Here is a 23,211-nt window from a genome sequence, read left to right as displayed (position 1 = left end):
TCTCTGCTCATCTCAGCTCTTCCTGGCTTTCTGACGGGTACCTGATCTTCCCCTCAGGATAATAGAGAGACAGAGACAGAGACAGAGAGAATGTGTGTGTGTGCATGTATGTGTGTGTATGTATGTGTCTATATGCATCTGTGTGTATGTATGTGTGCATGCGTGTATGTGTGTGCGCGCGCGTGTGTGTGCGTGCACAGACATTCTTCCTCTTCCCTGTCAGTACTGCTTCCCCGGGCCGCCCCAGTGCTCTCAGTGTCTCAGCATTGGCTGTGATGGTGGTGTGTGTCCTCCATCTCCAGAAGTAACCCCCTCTGCTGGCTGCACAGCGGGGAGGCCCAAGGCTGCAGGCCTGACTCAGGTTCCTGGGGGGAGGTAGGGTGTGGGTGGGCAGAGCCCGGCAACCTGCACCCCTCCTCTCCCCCAGGACTGTCGGAGTCAGCCTGGAGCGGCCCTCAGGGCTGACGCCAACCATCTGCGTCAGACTGATGTCTCCTCTGGAACTTCTGGGGCGCTGCCCTGTCCAGCTGATGTGGTTGCTGCTGGCCACACGTGGCCTTTGGGATGTTTGGGATCTGTGTAGTCTGACTGAGAAACCAAACTTCAATTTCATGTTCTCATCATTTTCTTGTGCGGGGCTCCCTTGGTGGTGCCCCGGCTGGCTCAGTGCTGGGGAGTCACTTCAGGCTTCAGGAGTTGAACCCAGAGCCCGAGGTGCGAGCCGGTGCTCTCCCTCAGAGTCGCTGCCCCACGAGGACTTCCTAAAGGGTGCTCCGGAGATATCGGTGGGTTCTCAGCCGCCTGGGCTGCAGATGTGTGCAAGGGCCCAGGAGTGCGCCGCTGCTCAGGCTCTGCGCCGCCAGGGTCACTGGCCATCCCTGCGGTTTCCGGGGTCTCCATGGCTGCCCCCAGCCAGGCTGGGGGACCGTGTGGTGTCAGGGATTGGATGAACCCAGGTCAGGGGCAGGCGAGGCCTGTGCGTTATCTCCTGTCCTCTCAGCGCCTAGAATGATCTTGTTTGTTGTTAGTTTTGTTGTTGGTTTTGTCCTTAGGTCACACCCTGTGGTTCGCCAGACATAATCTTTTTTTTTTTTTAATTTTTTATTGTGAAAAGTTACAAAGTTACAAAGTTTTCAGGTTTAAATCTCAGTTATACAATGCTCGATACCCATCCCTTCACCAGTGCTCATATTCCACCACCAAGAATCCCAGTATAGCTCCACCCCGCCCCCTCACACCCCAACCCCCCCCACGCCCCTAGCCTCCCCACCCTAAGCCTTTCCCCCCCCCCCCGCCTGTGTAACTAATAAATTTCACTTTACTTTCACTTTGATTGCATACAATATTTCAACAAAACTCACTATTATTGTTTGGAGAGTCTCTCCCCTAAAGTCAGACCTGCTGAAAAGGAAGCATTAGATAATTTGTTTTCCATCGCTGAGGATGAAGAAGTATGAGGTCGAGTGACCACACTTAGCGGCCTCTCAGTTTTGGGTTTCTGTAATTTAGTATTTTAGTAACTAAGTCCAGAGAGATATCTGCCAGAAGTTGCATCGTTGCCAACTTGTACTTCTCAGTTACATTATATTCCACACATGAGTGCAATCTTTCTATGACCAGACATAATCTTGACTCTGCAGTCAGGGGTCATTCCGTGGGGGCTCCGGGACCACAGGGTGTACTGGGGCTCGAACTTGCGTTGGATGCATGCCAGGCAAGCACCCTACCCACAGTACTACTTCTCCAGCCCTCCCTGGAATGATTTTTAATTCATTCTACATCCTGCCCTGGTGCGGCCTGTGTGCTGAAAGCTGGGCGCTTAGAGCACCTTCCCCAGCCCTGGGAGTTTGCAGGCTTGGGTGAGCTGTGAGCCTTGGCCTGGGCTGCTTCAGTGGGAGCAAATGAGCACGCTCACCAGCAAGGCTGGGGGTGAGGGGGCACCCAGACTGGGGAGCCTTCCCCAAGAGCTCGCCTGGCTGCAGGAGGCGGGGGGGGGGGGGGGTAGGGTGTGGGGCGGGCAGGATCTGAGATCTCAAGGCCCAAGAAAGCTGCCCCTGCTGGGAAGCCGTGGGAAAGAGTCTGACTGAGAGGAGAGGCAGGCAGGAAGAGGCGGGTGGTGAGGTTGGGGTTTCATCCAGGGAACTGCAGACAGAGACAGACAGAGACAGACCAGCATGGTAGAGATGGTATGCTGGGATGGGGGGAGAGAGTTGAGGGGAGTCACAGTGTCCCCTCTTCCCTTGGCCTTCCAGACCGTGCCCACCAGGTTCGACACTGAAAATTGCAGCCTCATGTTCTGGCTGTCGTGAGGGAAATGATTTCAGAGCCTGCTGGCACGGAGCCCCTTTTTTTTTTTTCTTTTCCCCCCCACACTTTCAGCAATTTCCTTATTGGAAGTTGTTAACAGAAGTGGCAGGCACTGGCTGAGATTGTTCTAGAAGGGAGCTTTGGAGGGTGCTTCGGAGGCTGGGATTCCTAGGTGGGAGCCACGAGCCACAGAGTTTCTGGGAAAAGTGCTCATTGATGCTGGGTTATGGATTGAAAATGCAGTCACTTTGGTAAGGGGGTTTGTTGTGGCTCTGTCAAGCCAGTTTCTCTCTTTTATTATTTTTTTTTTATCAAAAAATTTTTTTTGGTTTGGGCTTCATACCTAGCAATCTCCTGGGGTGACTCCTGGCTCAGTGCTCGGGGTCACTCCTGGCAGTGCTCATGGGCCCACTGGGTGCTAGAGATGGAACCCGTTGTCAGCCAGCAGAGCACGCACTCCAGCCCCGAGGCCTCTCCCTGCCCTCAGCCACTTTCTGTTTCCTTTTCGCGTCTCCTTGTGGGGAAGTGGCAGGAAGCGACCTGACTCTGCCACCAGCTTGCTTTGCCAGTGGCTCTGTAGGGAGCCTGGAACGGAGGTTGTGTGGAACAGGAGACTAGGTAGGGCACGTCCAGAAAGCGAACTGGCGCTTGGCGCAGCTTTCCTTGGCATGCGAACTGCTGCCGTCTGCCGAGCCCTCCTCCCCGCCCCCCCTCCTTGTCCTCTCCTCTCCTCTGGCATCAGCAGGGCCTCTGGCCCCCAGCCTGACCCTTTGGCAGCTGGGAGACGCCTCAGATGACAGCCCACACATCCTCACGTGGTTGCCTGCCTGCCCTGCGCCCGAGTTGCTTTGGTATCAAGAGACTGAGGTCTGGGCCGGAGAGATGGTACAGGTGGGTTCAGGCACTTGCCTTGCACACAGCCAACCCAGGGTCCAGCCCTGGCACCACCAGGAGTGACTCCTGAGCATGGAGATAGTGGCAAACCCCAAGCACTGCCGGGTGTGACCCAAAACAGAAAGAAAGAAAAACAACGAAACTGAGGCTTCTGCTACTGGCTCTCGGGACCAGCGTGCTTGGACCACAGACTCCTTCCCAGTTGGGACGGGGAGCTGAGGCCCTGTGGGTGGGTCCGAGTGCCTGTGTCACCAACTCGGCAGGAGGTGAAGTTGGGCACAGGAAGGAAAAGACAAACTACAGAAAGCTTTCGTTGTTGTTTTATTTTCTCTTGTTTGGGACCAGACCGGCTGTGCCCAGGGATGGCTCCTAGTCGGGCCCAGGGTGCCGGGGGGTCAGCCCAGGTTGACCACATGCAAGGCAAGCACGGTACCCTCTGTGCTCCCTCTCTAGCCCCAAGGACAGTGTTTGTGGATCATCCTGTTGGATCTTTTCTCTGGGGGGATGGGAGGGTATGAACCTGTCTCAGCAATTGAGCCCAGAGGCCAGTCCACTTTTTAGCACCACAGAGAGAGCTCATAGCCCTGTCAGGGTTCAAACTCACCTTCTTATTACCCCCAAGGCTGACTTCCTTCCCTGACCACGCTTGGCCTTCTCACCTGACATTGTACCCAGGTTAGCTTGGTCGGGACTGTTTGGAGGATGGTGCAATCATCCGAATCCTTCATCTCTGTGCCGCTCCCCTCCCCACCCCTTCCTCTTCTTCCCTTTACGTTCATTCATCCTACATCCATCAGTCACATATCTTGTGTCAGGGCCCCAGATTAATGATCACAGGAGATTAAATGATGGGCAAAACAGCGTCCTGCTCTGGGGGGTTTATCGGTGGTGGGAAGAACACAGCAACAAATAACCAAGATGCCAGGCCTGGAGCAATAGTACAGTGAGTAGGGCATTTGCCTTGCATGAGGCCATCCCAGGTTCGATCCCCGGCATCTCATATGGTCCCCTGAGCACTGTCAGGAGTAATTCCTGAGTGCAGGGCCAGGAAAAAATCCTGAGCATCACTGGATGTGACCCAAAGAGCCAAAAAATAAAAATAAAAAGTAACCAAGAGGCCAAACAGAGGGCCCCGCGGGAGGAGGGGCTGGAATGAGGCGGGTGCAGTGCCGAGGGCCGACCTGTGGCTTCTCTTTCCCCTGCTGTGTCCAGCCTTGGCCTGGGAAGTTGGGGTCATCTGTCCAGCAGGTGAAGGGGCTTTTCTGATCTGGAGAGTGTGGAAGTGCACCTGGATTCCAGAAACCCGAAAAGAGCGTGGCTGTTCTATCTAGCCTTGTGCTGGTTCTGGGTTTGGGCAATGAGTTTATGCCCTGCAAGGCCCTCTGGGGTTGGAGAGATAGAACAGGGGGGTTGGGTACTTGACTTGCACATAGCTGGCCCGAGTTCAGCCCCCAGCACCCCACAGGGTCCCCAGAGCCTGCTAAGAGTGATCTCTGAGTACAGAGCCAGGGGTAAACACTGACCACCGCTGGGCATGAGCCCCGAACTAAAATAATAATAATAATAATAATAATAATAATAATAATAATAATAATAATAGTAAAAATAAATATAGGAAGAAGTCCTCTTTGTTTTTCTGGACCCTGAGGTCTAGAGAAAAGGACCTGCTTAGAAGCGCCATGCAGGCGGAGTCTGGCAGTTTTGTTTGCTGCCCTGGCATCTAGGACAAGGTCTTTTTGAATGACTGAATTCCAGTGAGATTACCCAAAGAACTTGTGTCTCAAGCCCTGTCATCTGACTAGTGAAAGATGAATTGCCAGGGCCATAGAAATAGTCCACTGGGGAAGATGTTTGCCTTGCACGCAGCCAGCCCAGGTTGGATATCCAGCACCATGTATGGTCCCCTCGGCCCTGCTGGGATCTAGCCCTGAGCATAGCTGGGTTCGGTTCCCAAACGGACAGAAACCAAACAAAAGGATGAATTGTGAGGCTCTCTGGGAGCCACTGATGGCCTGCAGCCGCCCGTGGTTCCGGAACTGCCTCTGCTTTCAGTTGGTGACACACTGGACCTGAGCTAGGCTTTTGCCTGTAGCTCTGCCCTGCGGGACTTTGGCTTCGTGATGCCTGAGCCCCCTTGAGCCAACAGGGCTCGGGCTGTCGCCTGTGTTCAGTTCCCCCTTCGCTGCTGAGATTGTTCCAAAACTGATTTGATAGGAAAGTTCTTGTGTCCATGCACCCTGTTTAAATCATTACAAGGCTCTTGTTGCCTTTAAAAACACAGTGTAGGCCAGAGGCTGTGCTCTTCTCTGCAGTGTACAGGAGACAGTGTCACCTGTCACCCAGTGTCACCTAGATGGTGAGTGTGGGGCCAGAATTCACATCCGGGGCATCCAGCTGCACACCCGGGACTAGAAACGCTCTCTCTCTCTCTCTCTCTCTCTCTCTCTCTCTCTCTCTCTCTCTCTCTGTCTCTCTCTCTCTCTCTCTCACACACGCACACACACACACACACACACACACACACACACACACACACACACGAGATTCTCATAGCATAGCTGGGCCCCAGTTACACATTCCTGCTGGAGATGCCTGGGTATCTTCTTTCAAATTTTGTTTCGGTGTGGCATTGTCTAAGTCTAATTATAAGTGTTCATTGTAGGAAAATTTGAGAACACAGAAAAGCTCAAAGAAAGAAAGAGAAGCAAAATTCCCCAGCCATTTGACAGTGTTTACCTTTTCATTTGCATAGTGTTGAGTTGACTTGCTTCTGGGGGCCAGGACCACGGGCTGTGAGGTCCAGGGCTATGAGCTGGTATTTGGCAGGGCCCTTGCTGTGGGTGTCCAAACCACTGAATGTGTAAGAGCTGCTGGGGGCAGTGGGAACAGGCAGAGTTCTTGTGGGGGTGGGGCTTCCCCCGTGACTCACGGGGAGGAAAGAGATGAGAGTGCTGCGTGTTGACTCAGGGAAAGATTTCGGAGCGGGGGAGAGGCAGGGAGAGCCTCTGCCGCCTGCTGTCATGGGCAGCTGGGCGCGTGGTGCCCTGCAGCCAGGCCCGGAGCCCGCCTTGTCGGCCCAGCACCTGCTCCGGGAGATATGTGCTGACTCCCAGCTCCCAGGCAAGAACTATTTTTGGCTGCAATGACTGTTCACTACTGTCATGAAAACATAAGCTCCTCTCCCCGCCCCGTCCTTTCCCAGGACGCTGCACCGGAGACCAGGGGCTGTAGGGACCCTGGGGTCAGGCCCCTCGCCATGCACTGCCTGTGGCGCTGGGCTGTGCCCAAGGCCGCCCAGGCCCCGGGAATCCCCCCTCCTGAGGTGCCAGGAGCGCCAGGCCTGGAGCTGCCTGAGCCCAAGGGCTGTGAGGTAGGCGCTGGGGTGTGGGACCAGGCGGCCTTTCCTGGGTCCCCGGAATGGGTGACTCTGGGTGGGCCTCGATTCCCAGCTCTGCTGGGTGGCTGGCACATCTGGAGGGTGGCGGAGAAAGCGACTTCCTTTCCTTACCAGCTTCCCTGAGATGAAAGTTAAACACCCTGGGAGCTGTTGGACTCTTGTCCGGAACCTCACTTGTCCCGTCTGGCCAGACCCCCGGTCCTGTGAGTGGGTGGGCTTGGGGCCTGTTCGTGCTGGGGGTCTGAGTAGGGTTGACACTGGGGTGCCCGCGCCTCCTGCAGGGAGCAGAAGACGGGAGCCGTACAGCTGGGCGCTTGCTCGTTTGGTCTTCCACTGCAACATCATTGCCACTGTGTTGTTGTCATGCCCTGTTGTCTTTTTAATTAATACCACCGCACATTAGAGGAAAAACAAGAAACTTTAGGGACCAGAGCGATAGTCCGGCGGATAAGACGCTTGCCTTGCATGCTGCCAACTGGGTTTAATTCCTGGCACTGCATATGGTCCCCCGAGCCCCACCATGAGTGGACCCCTGAACTCAGAGCCAGGAGTAAACCCTGCACACAGCTGGGGGTGGCCCCCAACCAATAAACAACAAAAACCAACAATAAACAACAACAACAACGAAACACAAACATTGGCATAAAACCTGTGTGGCAATGATGCAGTGAAATACGGCAGCACTTAGAGCCTTTCTCGGGAGGCCAAACCAGAGAGGGTTGAGGGCCATTTCAGATACCAGGGCTGGGTCCCCTCCAGGCTCAGAGCACCAGAAAAGGGTCCCCTCCAGGCTCGGAGCAGGGGGGTGGGGCATGTGGGTGAGCCGGGAGGCTCCAGCGCTCCCTGCGATGCTGTGAAGGCATAACTTGATCAGTCTCAGCCTCATTTTTCACCCCCCAGCAGTCTGCCTGGGCCAGTGGCAGGGATGACCGGAGTTGTCATTGTCGTGGGCGTGAGAGCAGAAGCATGCTGCCAAGCTGGGTAGGAATGTCTGGGCCATCCCTGGGGCCTGCTGTCCCGGTGGACCTGTGATGTGGATGTTGCTGCTGCTTTTCACTGAGAGAAGAACACACCATCTCACCCAACGTGCAGGGGCCCATCTCCGTGGCATGGGCTGGGCATGGCTGGGAGCGGCCCGCCTTGGTCTCTTGAGTCCAAGATAATGGGGATTTGCCCACGCCAGGGAGACCAGGAGCGCAGGGCCCCATTGCTTCTGGGCTCTGTGCCCCCGGGCGAGCACACCGTGACATTCTGTCTCTTTCCCTCGGGGCTTGTGGCCAGCGGCAGTGCTCAGCACTACGCCCGCAGTACTTTGGGTGGACACGCGGTGAACTGTGCTAGGCTCAGACTTGGGGCCTCACACCAGGCAGCCTGACTCCACCACCTGGAGCCTCGTCCCCAGGCCCCAGCTCCTCATTCCTCAGGCCGGCACCTGGATCCAACTCTCGGGGCCGACCTGGGGGGAGTCCTAGGGAGCCTGGCCTTTGGTTTGCCTCTCAGATCAGCTCAGAAAACAAGGCAGGCACAAAAGGTTTACATCCGGGTCAGGGGTGCCCAGCACGGGACACGGTGTGTCCTCAGGGACGGAGTAAGTCCAGATGTCGGGCAGTGTTGGAGCCACTTCCGAATAACTCAGGCCTGTCTCCTCGCCTCTCTCCAGGCCTCAGTTTCCTCCTCAGTGAAAGGACCAGATGGTCACTCCGGTCCCTTGGGTGGTTCGACCTGGGCAGAAGCAGAGTCGCTCCTCCCTGTCCCTGCCCCAAGCGCCCAAACTCCCTTTGCTCCCTCTCGGCGCTCAGGAGCAGGCCACACCGGGCTGGCCTCTGTGGCCTGAGTCCTGCTGTCTCCTCGGGCTCTGTGAGGCCCGTTGGGGGCAGGTGTCATTGCAGGTTTCTGGAAAACTACAGAGCAGGGCTCCCGAGGGGCCTCCGACTTCTGGATGGTCAGCAAGGTGGCCGCTGCCCACAGGCTCCGCGTCCCTGCACCCACTGCTGGGCTCTCTCCTTGTGGCCCACTTGGCCCCCACCCAGCCCAGTGGAGGGGGCTGACGTGCCTCAGGGCGGAGGGGAGGGGACCTCAGAGGGCCCCGGGCCTGATGGGCAGGATTGAGAGGTCTTGCTCCGTGGATCAGAAAGGGGTGGAAGGGGAAGGTGTGGGTGGCGACGCACGTGCCAAGCCCCCTGTTGGCTTCTGCCCGGAGCCGGGGACCCTGTAGGAGAGAGCTGACAAACGACCCCGCCCCTGCTCCCTTTGTGTCCCGCCAGCTCACTCCCTGCAGGTTTGCTCCTCCCGCTGTCCCCTTCTGGTCCTCACACCTGCTGCCCACACCAGGTGCCAGTGGGGGTGGAGCTGGGAGTGAGGTGGTGGAAGCTCAACCCTCCACACTGCCACCCTTGTGCCACCTTCGTGCCAGCAGAGATGGCTGCTCTTAGGGCCCTGGCGGCCCTGGCTAACCCTCCCCTGCCCCAGCTTTGGCCCAGCTACTGCTGCTCTTCCATTGTTTCTCTGTTGTGGTGTTCGCACTGGTCCATTTTGGTTTTGTTGTTGTTGTTTGGGGGCCACACCTGGCTATGCTCAGGGTTTATCCTGGCTCTGTGCTCAGGCATCACTCCTGGCAGTGCTTGGGGGGACAGGCGCAGGGAGTGAGTGGCCCGGCACACTGGGGGCCTGATGGGGTACAAAGGGAACAGGGGCAGGGTTATTTGTCTGCTCTCTCCTACAGGGGTCCCCATCTCTGGGCAGAAGCCAGCAGGGGGCTTGGCATGTGTGTAGCCAGATCTCGAACCCAGGTCAGCCACGGGGGAGCTGAGTGCAAGGCAAGCGCCCTCCCCGCTGTGCCGTTGCTCCAGCCCCACCTTTCCGCAGGTACGGCGCAGAGAAACCCTCCAGCGTGGCCCGTCATCTCCCCTCTCTGCCCTGTGATCTGAGGGAGACGGGCGGCCCCATTGCTTGGATGTCTGTCCTCGTGCAGCGGGTGGGAATGTTGGTGGCACAGAGAAGACCAGTGCTGCAGCTGTGTGGATGGCCCACCGGTCCTACACCACTGCTCCCCAGTGTCTGCTCCCCGCCCCGCTTGTTTACATCCCGGGGACAGAGTGGAGAGACGCTGAGCCAGGTCCTCAGGAGGTTGAGGCCAGCCAACACAGTTTGGGGTCTGTGCGTGAGTGCATGTGTGTGTGTGTGTGTGTGAGAGAGAGAGAGAGAGAGAGAGAGAGAGAGAGAGAGAGAGAGAGAGAGAGAGAGAGGAGAGAGAGAGAGAGAGAGAGAGAGAGGAGAGAGAGAGAGGAGAGAGGGAGAGAGAGAGAGGGAGAGAGAAAGAGGGAGAGAGAGAGAGAGAGAGAGAGAGAGAGAGAGAGACACTAACCCACAGGCACAATCCTGTCACCTCTGGTTTTCATACAGGTTCACTGTATCACTGTATCACTGTCATCCCGTTGTTCATCGATTTGCTCAAGCAGGTGCCAGTACCATCTCCATTCGTCCTAGCTCTGAGATTTTAGCAGCCTCTCTTTACTCGTCCTTCCCAACAGAACATTGGAGGTTCTTTCAGAGTCAGGGGAATGAGACCCATCATTGTTACTGTTTTTGGCATATCGAATATGCCACGGGGAGCTTGCCAGGCTCTGCCATTTAGGCAGGATGCTCTCGGTAGCTTGCTGGGTTCTCCGAGAAGGAGAAATAGACTATAAGAGGTCATGCAGCCACAGGAACTCTGCGTCGCTCTCTTCCGGGAGCTTTGTTTTATAGTCTCTGGATCTAGGCTGTTGATGGGATTACATGGCGCCGGGGGCAGTTTCTGGGTGTGAGTGCCTAGCTACTGGAAAATGGGGGATCTGGGTGGAGGAGGCCCTGTCCTGATCCGAGCAGGCTTGGAGATCTCAGCCCCAGGTCCCGCACACCTGGGTTCCTCTGCCGGTTCCTTCATGCGTGAGGCTCGTCCAAGCGTGTGGAGAGTGGCCTTGAGCATGGCTGTGGCTGGGTTCCTGAGGTCTCTGCCTGCTGGGGCTCTGCTCAGGGTGGGAAGGGAAACTCAACTGGCCCCCCTCCGAGGGGCCCCAGTGAAGACAGCCTGGTGTGTAGGCAGGAGACTCTATAGGTTAGAGGGAGAATATTTATTATTTATGTATTTCTTAATGCTTTCCTAGTGGCACTTGGTCTGGTCTGGTAGTTGGCCGGAGACTCATGCCCAGCAGTGCCAGGGGCCACCAGTGACATATCCAGCAGTGCTGGGGGCTGGGCCTGGGCATAGGGAACCTAGACTGGACTCAGGGCCTTCCGTGTGCCAGGCAGGCACTCCCGCCCTCTGAGCCATCCCCTGCCCCCACATATGCAGCCTGGCTTAAGAGGATGACCTGGGAGCCACCCCTGGGTCCTTGCCAGCCAGGTCCACTGCTGTGCCTTGCCGTGGAGTTGGTGCCTCAGCCTCAGGGCTGAGGTGTTTGAACCGTTCATCAGCCCGGGAAGATGCCCAAAGGACTGATCTGTTTTGTAGGGCTGTGAGTGACCCCCAAGCATCAAGCGGGAAATAACCTCTCAGCACCAACAGTGTGACCCCCAAAATAAACCTCTGTGTGTATGTGTGTGTGTGTGTGTGTGTGTGTGTGTGTGTGTGTGTGACACACTCAGTGGTACTTAGGACTTACTCCGGGCTCTGCAGTCAGGGCCTCACTCTTGGCAGTGTTAGGGGGACCATCTGGGGTGCTGGGGATTGAACCCGCTTGGCCACTGACAAGGCAAGCACCTTACTTGTAAGTGTACATACTGCTGTACTATCTATCCAGACCCCTAAAAAAAATTTTTTTTTTAATTCACTCAGGCCTGTTCAGGAAAATCTTGCCAGGACCTCAGGATGTACAGGAGGAAGAAATGGGCTGGGGGTGGGGTGACCTCAAAGTAGTCCGTAGGGGTGGGAGGGGCCAACTCTGGGGTCTGTCCTGGGGGTATGGGTGGCACCTGGGAGTTGAAGATGTGGGTAGGTAGTGTGGAAAGCATCCTGCCACCATCACCTCTAGAGGCAGGGGGAACTGAGGGACTGCGATGCGAAGACCCTCCCCCCCCTCCAGGGGTGGCCCTTACAGCTGCCTTTAACCCTGTGGCAGGGGAGGAGCTGGGCTGGGAAAGACCCCTGTGACCTAGGGTGCCCGTGAGCTTGATCCTGCTGCCAGGGACCGGGTAGAGGTGGCCAGGCGTCAGCCTGCCCTCCAGCTGTGTGGCCTTGAGCAAATTACTTACCCTCTCTGAGCCTTGTCGCCCATCTCCAGATGCTAAGGAGTGGCATGTGCTGATCTGTCACCCCACATAGCTCCAACCGCCAGACATCCAGGAGAGACCCAGTGAAACCTCACTCACCCTTTCTGGAACCTTCGTCTTCTCTCTTAACTTGCACCCCTGTGTTGCCATTCCCTAGCCCAGCCCTGGAACTTCCCTCTGAAACTCCCAGTGCTTGGGCCCGAGCCCGCAGACCCCTGGAGCCCAGCCCGCCCTCTCTCCTATGGGCCGGGAGAGGGGGGTGCCAGTGTGTGGGGAAGCTCATCTCTCGGGGCACCGGTGAGCTTGGGCCAGGCCTCCGGCAGACAGGAAATACAGCCTGTTGGGAGCCTGGGCCAGCGCCGCCCCCAGACGCACCTTGTGTTTGGTTGTGCTTGGTTTTAATGCAGTCACCATGAGACACACAGTTACAAGGCGGATCCTGATTGGGTTTCATCCGTGCAATGTTCCAGCACCCATCCCGTCCCCAGTGTACATTTCCCACCACCAGTGTCCCCCGTTTCCCTCCCCACCTGCTCCCCTCTGCCCGCCCCCCACATTTTGGACTGGACGTCCATCCTCAGACTCTTTCTGCCCTGGCTTCCCGGCCAGACTTAAGGCCCTGGGGCCTTGTGTGCTCAGGGCCTCCGGCCCCCACACTCAGATTGATAGTATAAGGCCAGATAGAGACCTCCGGGGTCCTCTGGGGAGGCTGGGGCTTGGGCCACACCTGGCGGTGCTCAGTGCTTACTCCTGGCTCTGTGCTAAGGGGTCACTTCTGGCGGGACTGTAGGGACTGTACGGGGTAGAACAGGTGAACAGCAAGTGCCTTACCTGCGGTGTGCCTTCCAGCCCCCTGGCCAACCCAATGAGTGGTGGTGAGCAGTCTGGGCTGAGGGGGGCCCTGCTCCAGCCAGGTCCACTCACCGCGGTGGACCTGAAGCCCAGGGAGGGGCGGGCACTGCTCAAGGTCCAGGTTCCAGGACCAGGCCTGTGTCTGCCTTTGTGCTGCCTGGCAGGTGGAGCAGAGAGCTGGACTTTGTCCCCCGGGTGTGGCCGGCTTCCCTAGAGCGGGGCTTTATCTGGGGACCCAGGTACACTGTGGTCAAGAGGCTGCACCCAGACCCCAGCCACGGCGAAACCTGTACCCCAGGCTGTGTGCGGCCCTCCAGGGATGGCCTGGGCAGCTGCCCTTCCTGCAGCTCCCAGAACATCGGGCGTTACCCCAGACTGGGCCCTCGGGAGCAGCAGAGAGAGGCACCTGCCAGGGGCTCCCTTGCTGATTCACGGTGCAGGCGCCCTGCTCACCGCCCCCCTTCCCCCCCGCCCCCCATCTCTCTGCCATGCCAGCCCTGCCCTCAGAGGGGTGTCCGGGTCCCACTCGTGATCCCCACCCTGGGGCTCTTCCTCAGTGTCCAGTCCTGGCTTCTGGGGGGCATCCCCCAGGTCCTGGCCCTTTCATTGCTGGAGAAGCTGGGAGCGCCTCTGCCCACCCCACACATACAGACTGTGTGTGGACCCTGGATGGCAGCTCCTGAAGTCACCCCAAGCAGCTACACAGACACGCGGGTCGGATTCTCGCACACTGCCCCGTCCTTCAGCCCAGCCTGCCCCGCGCCTGTGCCCCCGTCCTGGCGCCAGTGCCCCGGCATTTCCACGCTCCGTCTGACCAATGCTGGCAGCACGGATGGCTCCCGGCCCCGCACAGGCTTCTAAGTATAGCTGCCCTGCAGCCCCGTGGCTGCCGGTAAGGCCTGGTGCTCAGTGCCCAGCCTGGCCCGTGGCACCAGCTGCTGTGTGTTGGGTGGGGGAGGGGGTGCAGACGCCAGGGTCCCCATCTCTGCCTGCAGCTGCAGAGCAGGAACACGGGCAGGGGGAGCCCTGCAGGCCCCGTACCTCGCATTGCTGGAGCCAGTGTTCCTCCTGACCCGCTGCCGGGGTCCCCCAGGAGCCCCCGGGCCAGCAGTCAGGGCCTGGCATCTCTTGCGCTGGGCTGGGGATTCCGGTTTTCCCTCTTGGTTTCCTTGTTCTTTTGACAGAAACAGGCTAAGAGGGCGGGGACCCTCCCCAAGGCAGCAGGGGCCCGGCGTCACCCCTTCCCCGTACAGGCACGGGGGCCGGGGGCCTGCCCTTGGCTTTTGGGTGACTTGGGGTCTGTCTCCAGCAGGAGTGTGGCACGTGGGGCCCTAGGACTTCTCAGTAGCCCCCGAATGGTGGCAGCTGCTCCCCCGCACAGGTCACCAGCAGGTGGTGACGCTGATCCCCAATTTGCTCTGTTTAGGCATTATACAAAAATGGTGCAGGATTTGCTCTGTCTGAAGGCCCTCCCCCCTCCCTCCCTCCCCTCCTTCCTCCCTCCCCTCCTTCTTCCTTCCTTTCCTTCCTTCCTCCCTTCCTCCCTCCCTCCCTCCCTCCCTCCCTCCCTCCTTCCTTCCTTCCTTCCTTCCTTCCTTCCTTCCTTCCTTCCTTCCTTCCTTCCTTCCTTCCTTCCTTCCTTCCTTCCTTCCTTCTTCCCTCCCTCCCTCTCTCCCTCCCTTTCTTCCTTCCTCTCTTCTTCCCTCCTTCCCTCCTTCCTTCCTTCCTCTCTTCTTCCCTCCTTCCCTTTCTACGTCCCTCCCTCCCTTCAGTCCTCTCTCTCCCTCCCTTCCTTCCTCCACTGTGCTCAGTTCTTACTCCTGGCTCTGTGCTAGGGATCATTCCTGTCTCCCAGTGGTGTTGGGGATTGACCTTGGGCCCCTTGAGTGGAGCATGAGTGCCCTATGGGTGGGGCGCCAAGGACTACAGAAACTTGTGCTGTTGCCAAAGTTTTTGCAGTGCCCACCACAACCAGGGTCGTGATCCCAGAGCGGGTCATGCCACAGTTTTAGGTGTCCGTTTGTTCCCACATATTCGGCCGGTGGGGGCCAGGTGGGGGGTGTGGGCAGGCCCTGTGGGCATCCCAGCAGCAGATCTTGCAGGCCCTGGCCAAGGTGTCACGGTCAGGCCAGATCTTGGGAGCCTGGGGAAGAGGCCTCGCCTTGGCGTTCTAGGGAGTTGCTGAAACTGGGCTCCTCGCTGCTTTCGACCTGAGGTTCCCGTTGCTCTGTCACCCTCCTGCCCCTTCCATCTTCAAAGCGTCAGGCAGTCCTTTTTCTCACAGTCTGGCTTCCTTGCAGCTGCTCGCTGGAGAAAACAGTGCTTTCGTGGGTCCTGCATGAGGCATGAGGCTGCTAGGGCAGTTCCCCTTCCTCATATAACCCAGCAGTCACAGAAATGTCGCCTGCCTCCCACCCGCCCTGCCCACCCCTGCTGCATGACCTGAGGAGGTCATGTAGCCTCACAGCCTTTGCCAGCTCTTGCATGATCCAAGTGACAGGTTTTGACAAAGGAATTAAACAAGGCAAGATAGCACCAATGTCTTAAAATCGGGGTCATCACTGTAAAAAAAAAAAAAAAAGGATTCTGGGCCTGAGAGATCACACGGCCGGCAGGGCGCTGGCCTTGTACACGCTGGCCCTGGTGCAGTCCCTGGCATCATATGTGGCCCCCCAAACACCGCCAGGGGTAGCTCCTTAGAACAGCCAGCTGTGGCCCCCAAACAACGACAGACTGCATTTTTCTTTCTTTCTTTTTTTGTTCATTTGATTTGGGGCTACATCAAGCCATGCTCAGGGTTACTACTGGCTCTGTGCTCAGGGATCACTCCTGAGGTCTCGGGGATCGAACTGGGGTCAGCTGTGTACAAGGCAGACTCCTTAATCCTTGTATTGTCTCTCCAGCTTTCCCCATAAAAATGTGTTTGAACTATAACTTTATTTTGCTTTTTGGATTTTGGAGGGGGGTCACACCCGGCAATGCACAAGGGTCACTCCTGGCTCTGCATTCAGGAATTACTCCTGGCGGTGTTCAGGGGACCATATGGGATGCTGGGAATTGAACCCAGGTCAGTGACGTGCAAGGCAAACGCCCTACCCGCTGTGCTATCGCTCCAGCCCCTGAACTATATAATTTTAAAAGAATTTTTTTTTTAAGAGTTTTGGGCCACACCGTCAGGAGTGGCTCCCAGTGGTGTGAGGGATTGAACCTGGGCCTCCTTAAGCAAAGCGTGAGTGCATTTTAATAAAAGTCATGGAAACCAACTTTCATGCCACATCAATTGTTTTTTGTTTGGAGCCCAAGCCATAGCACAGCGGGTAGGGCGTTTGCCTTGCACGTGGCTGACCTGGGTTCGATCCCCAGCACCCAGTTTGATCCCTGGCACCCCATATGGTCCCCCAGGCACCGCCAGGAGTAATTCCTGAGTGTAGAGCCAGGAGTAACCCCTGAGCATCACTGGGTGTGACCCAAAAAGAAAAAAAAAAATAAAGTTTTTGTTTTTGGCCCACATCTGGCAATGCTCAGGACTTACTACTGGGACTGGACTCAAGAATCACTCCTGGAAGTGCCCAGGGGGCTGTATGGAATGTTGAGGATCAAACCTGGGTTGGCTGCGTGCAAAGCAATTGCCCTACCCACCATACTATCTCTCCAGAAAATAGTCTCTGTACGAACAGTAGTGTGTAAAAAACTGCTCAGGTTGTAGTTTTAAATGGATCAAAAGTTACAATCTAGTAAATGGCTTAATATACTTATGAAATAAGCAACCAATTATCTTAGAAGTGTGTTTTAAAATGAACATTTGGTTTATTGCCAGTAACAGTTTTATTGATAGACCTATTGTATATTACCTGTGTTCTCGGGACTGTGTAAAAATTTTTCAGGGGGAAAGGGGTAGAGAGTGGAAAGAGTTTAAGTCCTGATAGGCTGCAGAGACAGAATAGGAATTAGGCTCATGTATCTGGCTGGCCCTGGTTTGAACCCCAGCCCTGTGTATGGCTCCCGCCAACCCTCTCCCCAGCAGGCGTGGTCTCTGAGCACTGCTAGCTCTGCCCCAGCCCGCCCCTCCCAGATATTTAACCTCTGTTTTTTTTTTTTTTTTTTTTGCTTTTTGGGTCACACCTGGCAATGCACAGAGGTTACTCCTGGCTCTGCACTCAGGAATCACCCCTGGCGGTGCTCAGAGGACCATATGGGATGCTGGGAATCGAACCCGGGTCGGCGGCGTGCAAGGCAAACGCCCTACCCGCTGTGCTATTGCTCCAGCCCCTAACCTCTGACTTAGTGTTTTTGTAGCTTCACGAGGGGCTCTCTGTACCCCTTCTTTTGTGAAGCCAGTTTCACTGGAATTCTCGCTGATCTGATTCAGACACTGCAGATTGTGAGGAGCCATCTTCTGCTCAAGCAATCCTCGTTTAAAAACATTGCCCCGATTTCACACTTTCTTCTGTGCAGAAGAATTACAAAATGAGGTGGGGGGCAAAGAGGCAGGCAGGGAGGTGGGGGTGACGGGAGGGAAAGTAGGGACCCTGGTGGCGGGAAATACACTGGTGAAGGGACGGGTGTGGGAGCATTGTATGGCTGATTCGATTAACAACAAAGGGGCAGGAAGCCCTCATGGCAGCCTTTCCAGAATGTTCTTTCCCCCGCCCCCCCGCCCCCAAGCGCTGGCATCTCCGCCTCAGCTGCTGTCTGTGAGGTGGCGCTCGTTGGCGGTGTGGCTGCGTGTCCTCAGACAAGTGGTGGCTTCTGGGGGGGGGGCGGCCCTGGCCGCAGCTGGTCCCTGCCACTCAGCCGAGCCGCCCAGCGAGGAGGATGAGGAGGCCAGGGCCGCCGCCCGCTCACCCTGTCCCTCTGCTTCCCAGGAGATCCTCGGCCAGCTGACGCTGGACGCCCTGCTGGAGATGAACGAGGCCAAAGTGAAGGAGACGCTGCGGCGCTGCGGGGCCGGCGCTGAGGAGTGTGGCCGCCTGCAGTCGGCCCTCACCTGCCTGAGGAAGGTGACAGGCTTGGGTAGGTCGGACGCTGCGGCCCCCGTCCCTCCCCCGGCCCCAGCCCTCTCGCCCCAGCCCTGAGCCCTGAGGCCAGGCCTTGGCGGGGGCCACTGAGGTTGCGACCGTGTGTGAGGGGCCTGGTTCTCCCCCGCCCAGGTCTCGGACTGTGTCGACCAGTCCCAGCCCTTCGGGCACTGCAGCTGTTGTGGCAAACCCCAGGCCTGTCTGCCGGGTCGCAACACGATTTCTCCTCCCCCTCCCCCGGCGTCGGTCAGCCCTGCGAGGCCTCTGCCCGCTGCCTGCATGCCAGCCCCTTCCCCGACCCCAGCTCACTCACCCCCCTTCCCTCTACCCGCCTGCTCTCCACTGGCCGGGCGGGCTAAGGTGGGTTTCCCCTGAGCCGAACGCGATGAGCGAACTTGTACCGTGTCTCAGCAGAGTGTGTGCATGGTGGCCACAGGCCGGGTCTGGGCAGTGGGACATAGTCCTTGGGGATTCTTTGCCGGCTTTCTAAATCTGGCCGGGGAGACAGCTTCCGACGCCTCGCTCGGTGCTCCCCCGGCACACGACCGGGCTCTGAGACGAGCTGATGAGTGGCAAAAGCCCTGTTTTCGAACGCCCCAAGCCACCTGGCTTCCCTCCGGCTGCCTAAGGCTTACGGGAGGCCGGGCGTCGGACATGCTGCTGGGTCTTTCTCCCCAGAGAGCAGTGGGCTGAATTGCTTCTCGGTTCCCATGCAGAGATCTGTGCAAACAATACCCAGCAGATGGAACATCTGTCGGGGCTGCAAGTGGCACACGGGGCGTCCCCGCTGGTGCCCGGCGCAAAACATCACAGCCGAGGAGCGGGCAGCTTTCTTGTGCCCACATCATACAGAGATTGAGAACAGAGAGGGACAGACGCTTTGCCAAGGACACACAACCTTTGTCTTGGATGGTGGCTGGCTTATTCCCAGGTTGTGAACATTTCAAAGGACTTGGCAGCCCCAGCAGGGATTTTGGGGGGCGGGGGGGAACTTGTCAACACACCTGCCTGGATTGTGAGGCCTTGTAGGGAGCCAGCGAGGGGTGGCTCCCCCTGTGTGAAGCAGGCTGTCTGTTCTCTGTCCCTCCCGACTCTGAGACAGGAAGACTGGGCAGTGGGCAGGCACTTGCACATGGGCAGCAACAGCCCCCGAAGGTGTGTGTGGGAGGTGGGGGTGGGGTGGAGTCATTTAGAGGTGGAGGTCTGGGCAGTGCTGGGTGAGCCGTCTGGGTCCCTCGCCTGATGTGTCCCTCTCTGGCACACGGCAGAGCTTTGGACCGGTTGAGCCCAAGGCCTTTTCCCCTAGGACCCTCAGAGGCCTTGGGGGAGCGTCTCTCCCAGGACCATTCTGATGAGGGTCATCTTGGGCCCCGTGTCTGCAGCAGGGCCCTGGCCACGTTCCCAGGCCAGGCTGCAGCCCCTGCTGGGGTGAACCCCGAGAGCTCCCTGTCCCCTAGGCCTTGCAGGCAGCTTCTGCAGGGCAGCTGACTGGACAGGCGCGCCAAGAGCGGCTGATGACTGCGCATGTGGGCTGTGCAAATCAGGCTTCTGCCCACTGTACGTGCGCACAAGAGCCGGGGGGAGCCTGGTCCTTTCCTTCGCCCGCCTGCCTCGCTTTGTCTGTCAGTGCAGCTAGGACAGCTCAGCTCTCGGAGGGTGAAGCGAGCTGTGGTCAGGCCTTGGACCAGAGCTGGGTTTCCCATGGATGCTCTCGTCTGTCTGAGGCCTGTCCGGTGACAGGAAGTGTGGATGTCATCTCCTTGGTGGACTCTCGTCTTAAAGATGAGGGAGGGGCTGAGTGGCAGGACAGTGGGTTGGGCACACCCCCTGGTGTCTCATGTAGTTCTCTGAGCCCCGCCAGGAGTGATTCCTGAGCACAGAGCCAGGAGTAACTTGAGCACGCTGGGTGTGACCCCAAAGACAAAAACAAAAAAAAAAAGAAAGAAAAAAAGATGAGGGGTGCCCGGTGCTGCATGCCAACCCAAGCACAGTTGGACCGAGCACCACTGAGTGTGGGCTACGGCCCACGCAAAATCTTCCTGGGAGCCCATCCCCCCCAAAAAATCAAGAAGGTGAGGGAACAGTGATTCTAGAGCCTGTGGCTGGTGGGCACCATCAGACCTGCACACACTCCCCAGCCTTTATCCGCAGCAGACACCACCGTCGCTCTCTGAACCCTTACGACTGACTTCGGAACTTGCCTCACGCAGCCACGTCACCTGTGCTGCCACACACAGGCTGGCCGTTTTGCCAGACGCCAGGGAGCTGGTGATTCGAGGGGCTGTTTGGAGAGTGGGCAGGTGTGGGGGCTGGGGCAGGGTGTGGCTTCCCTGGGCGGCAGACCTGCCCGTGGATTCATGAAACTCATTCTTCAACAAGAAAACGCATTGAGGGTTGGAAAAATAGTACAGTGGATTGAGGCCCTAGGCCTTCACAAAACCAACCTGGGCTTGATCCCCGGCGTCACACCCATCCCCTGAGCCCCACCAGGAGTGGTCCCTGAGGGAAGGGCCGGGAGTAAGCCCTGAGCATTGCCAGGTGTGGCCCCAAAACCAAAACAGGAAAGAAACATGTGCTGGCTGCCTCCTACACAGGCTGAATGGGAGGGAAGGTGTCAATTCCAATGGCAGTTTTCTTTCTGTTTGTTTTTGCTGAGGGAAGGGGTGGGGGGGGGCGAGGGGCAGAAGCCCTGGGGATTAGTGCCAGCCTGGGGCTCAGGCATCGCTCCCAGTAGTGTCTGGGGGGAGCATGTGATGCCAGGGACAAAACCGGAGCTCAGCCCTCGGAGCTCTCCCCCTAGCCCCTGCGGTTCTAGTGGAGCAGCACAGAGAACAGGAAGGAATGCGCGGAGCACCAGCTGGTGCTGGGGATTGAGCCCAGGAGGGCTGCATGTGGGGCTCGTGCTTTCACCCCTGCAGCATCTCTCTGGGCCCTCACCCCAGCACCATCTCTCTGGCTCTCACCCCTGTACCATCTCTCTGGCTCTCACCCTTGTACCATCTCTGACTCTCATCCCTGCTGCATCGCTCTGCCTCTCACCCTGTACTCTCTCTGGCCTTCACTCCTACACCATATCTCTGACTCTCAGCCCTGCACCATCTCTCTGGGCGCTCACCCCAGCACCATCTCTCTGGCTTTCACCCCTGTACCATCTCTGACTTTCACCCCTGCAGCATCTCTCTGCCTCTCACCCTGTACTATTTCTCTGGCCTTCACCCTTACACCATATCTTTGACTCTCAGCCCTGCATCATCTCTCTGGCCCTCACCCCTGCACCATCTCTCTGGCTCTCACCCTTGTACCATATCTCTGACTCTCACCCCTGCACCATCTCTCTGACTTTCACACCTGTACCATCTCTCTGGCTCTCACCCCTGCACCATCTCTCTGGATCTCACCCCTGCACCATCTCTCTGGCTCTCACCCTTGTACCATATCTCTGACTCTTACCCCTGCACCATCTCTCTGGATCTCACCCCTGCACCATCTCTCTGGATCTCACCCCTGCACCATCTCTCTGGATCTCACCCCTGCACCATCTCTCTGGCTCTCTCCCTTGCACACTTTCTCTGGCTCTCATCCCTGCACCCTCTGTCTGGCTGTCATCCCTTCATCATCTCTCTGGCTCTCTGGATCTCACCCCTGCACCATCTCTCTGGATCTCACCCCTGCACCATTTCTCTGGCTCTCACTCCGCACCCTCTCTCTGGCTTTCACCTCTGTACCATCTCTCTGACTCTCACCCCTGCATGATCTCTGGCTGGCAGGTAGATTTCCCCCAGCCCTGTACCGTCCTCATCCCCCTGACTCCTGTAAGGTCACCTGAGCATCTATGAGCTGCCCATTGACCTTGTCTCTGGCTGCTCCTGTCCCACGATACAGAGCTCTAGAGTTTCTGGAAGGACCGGGCATGCTCTCCCTGTGCGGTGCCCTCTGGCTCCGTCCAGGAGCCACCTCCTCTGGGCGGCCTTCCTGACCTGCCCAGGCCCAGGCTGTGTGGCTCCTCCCCGTCTCTGCTTGTCTCTGGTGCCTTTGTCAGCACAGAGCACTGCACAGTGTTGGGTGCTCCAGAGGGGGGTGTCTCTGGAAGCCCAGCCAGGGCACACACTCTCGGGCAGGCTGGGCCTCAGGCAGGGGGCCTCAGCGGAAGCGGCTGCTGGGGCCTCTTTGAACAAAAGCCCAGGGCCATTTGCTGCTGGCAGGTGGGTGCTGCCCCCTTTCCTGACGCCTGAATTGTCTTAAAGTAGCGTTATTTTCCTTCACACGCCTGCCTGCCCTTGGCAACCCTTGTGGGGGGTGGCAGGGCCTTCCCAGCAGTGCTGGGTGCCGGGCCTGCAATGTACTGGCCTTGCAGCCCAGGGGTCTCTTGTGGTGGAATTCAGGGGACCACATGTGGTGGTGCTGGGGACGGAACCAGGGTCGGCCGTGTGCAAAGCAAGTGCCCTGCCCACTCTGCTACCATCTCCCCATCCCTCCCTTTCCTGGTCCTGAGCACATCCAGTCAGCCCCCAGGCCCCCAGCCAGAGTCTCCCTGGCTCTTCTCGCTGAGCCACACTTTAGCTCTAAATTGGGACCAGTGGGGGGGCCGGAGCAATAGTGCAGCGGTGAGGGCGTTTGCCTTCCCAGGTTCAGTTCCCAGCACCCCACACAGTCCCCCATGTCACACCAGGAGGAATTCCTGAATGCATAACTAGGAGTGACCCCCGAGCATGGCTGGGTGTGGCCAAAAATAAAAAATAAATAAGTTGGGACCAGTGATCGCAGCACCGGGGGCCCAGTCAGCTAGGTCGGGGAGAAGATACCGTGTGAACATGAGAGGAAAAGGAGATTACTTGAGGCTCTCACTAAGATACTTTGCAACCTTGGGCCACGTGCTCACCCTCTCTGGGCTCTTGCCGCCTCACTATAAATCCCCCTAACCCCAACCACCCGTAACTGGGTTTCTCACCCGCAGGAGGGGAGCACAGAGAGGACTCCACCTGGAGTGCGTCAGATGGCCGGCGGGAAAGTGGCTCAGGGCCCCATGTGGACACCCTCTCCCCGGCCAGCCTGGCCTGGCCTGCGGGGAGCTCCCAGCTGGGCAGACCGGTCGGCGGCGCCCAGGGCCCACGCTCCGTGTCCGTGTCAGCCCTGCCCGTCGCGGACTCCCCGCTCCTTGGCCTCGGCGAGGGCGTCTCCGACAGCTGCGTCTCGCTGCACGCGGGCGGGCGGCTGACGCCCCGCGCCCTGCACCACTTCATCACGCCCCCGACCACGCCCCAGCTGCGCCGGCACGCCAAGCTCAAGCCGCCGCGGACGCCACCGCCCCCCAGCCGCAAGGTCTTCCAGCTGCTGCCCGGCTTCCCTACGCTCACCCGCAGCAAGTCCCACGAGTCGCAGCTGGGCAACCGCATCGACGAGGTCTCCCCCATGAGGTCAGTGACCCCACCCCATGCGTTTGCCACCACTGTTTTTTCTTTGTCTTGTTCGGGGACCACAACCAGCAGTGCTCAG

The 23,211-nt window shown here is 58.0% G+C and overlaps 1 protein-coding gene across 6 annotated transcripts in view; it reads left to right on the top strand.

Annotated features, from left to right (window-relative positions):
- LOC101554098 (kinase suppressor of Ras 1) overlaps window positions 1-23,211 on the top strand; it is a 157,300-nt gene that overhangs the window by 99,624 nt on the left and 34,465 nt on the right. For all 6 annotated transcript variants that reach the window (XM_055133176.1, XM_055133179.1, XM_055133177.1 and 3 more), the window contains exons 3-4: window positions 17,566-17,713; window positions 22,673-23,132. In XM_055133176.1, the coding sequence (XP_054989151.1) occupies window positions 17,566-17,713; window positions 22,673-23,132 (608 nt within the window). The remainder of the gene's footprint in view (window positions 1-17,565; window positions 17,714-22,672; window positions 23,133-23,211) is intronic.

The sequence above is a fragment of the Sorex araneus genome, chromosome 3, assembly GCF_027595985.1.
Source record: "Sorex araneus isolate mSorAra2 chromosome 3, mSorAra2.pri, whole genome shotgun sequence".
Taxonomy (NCBI): Eukaryota; Metazoa; Chordata; class Mammalia; order Eulipotyphla; family Soricidae; genus Sorex; species Sorex araneus.
Note: the sequence above shows the minus strand (reverse complement) of the source record. Positions and strands in the feature narration are given on the sequence as shown.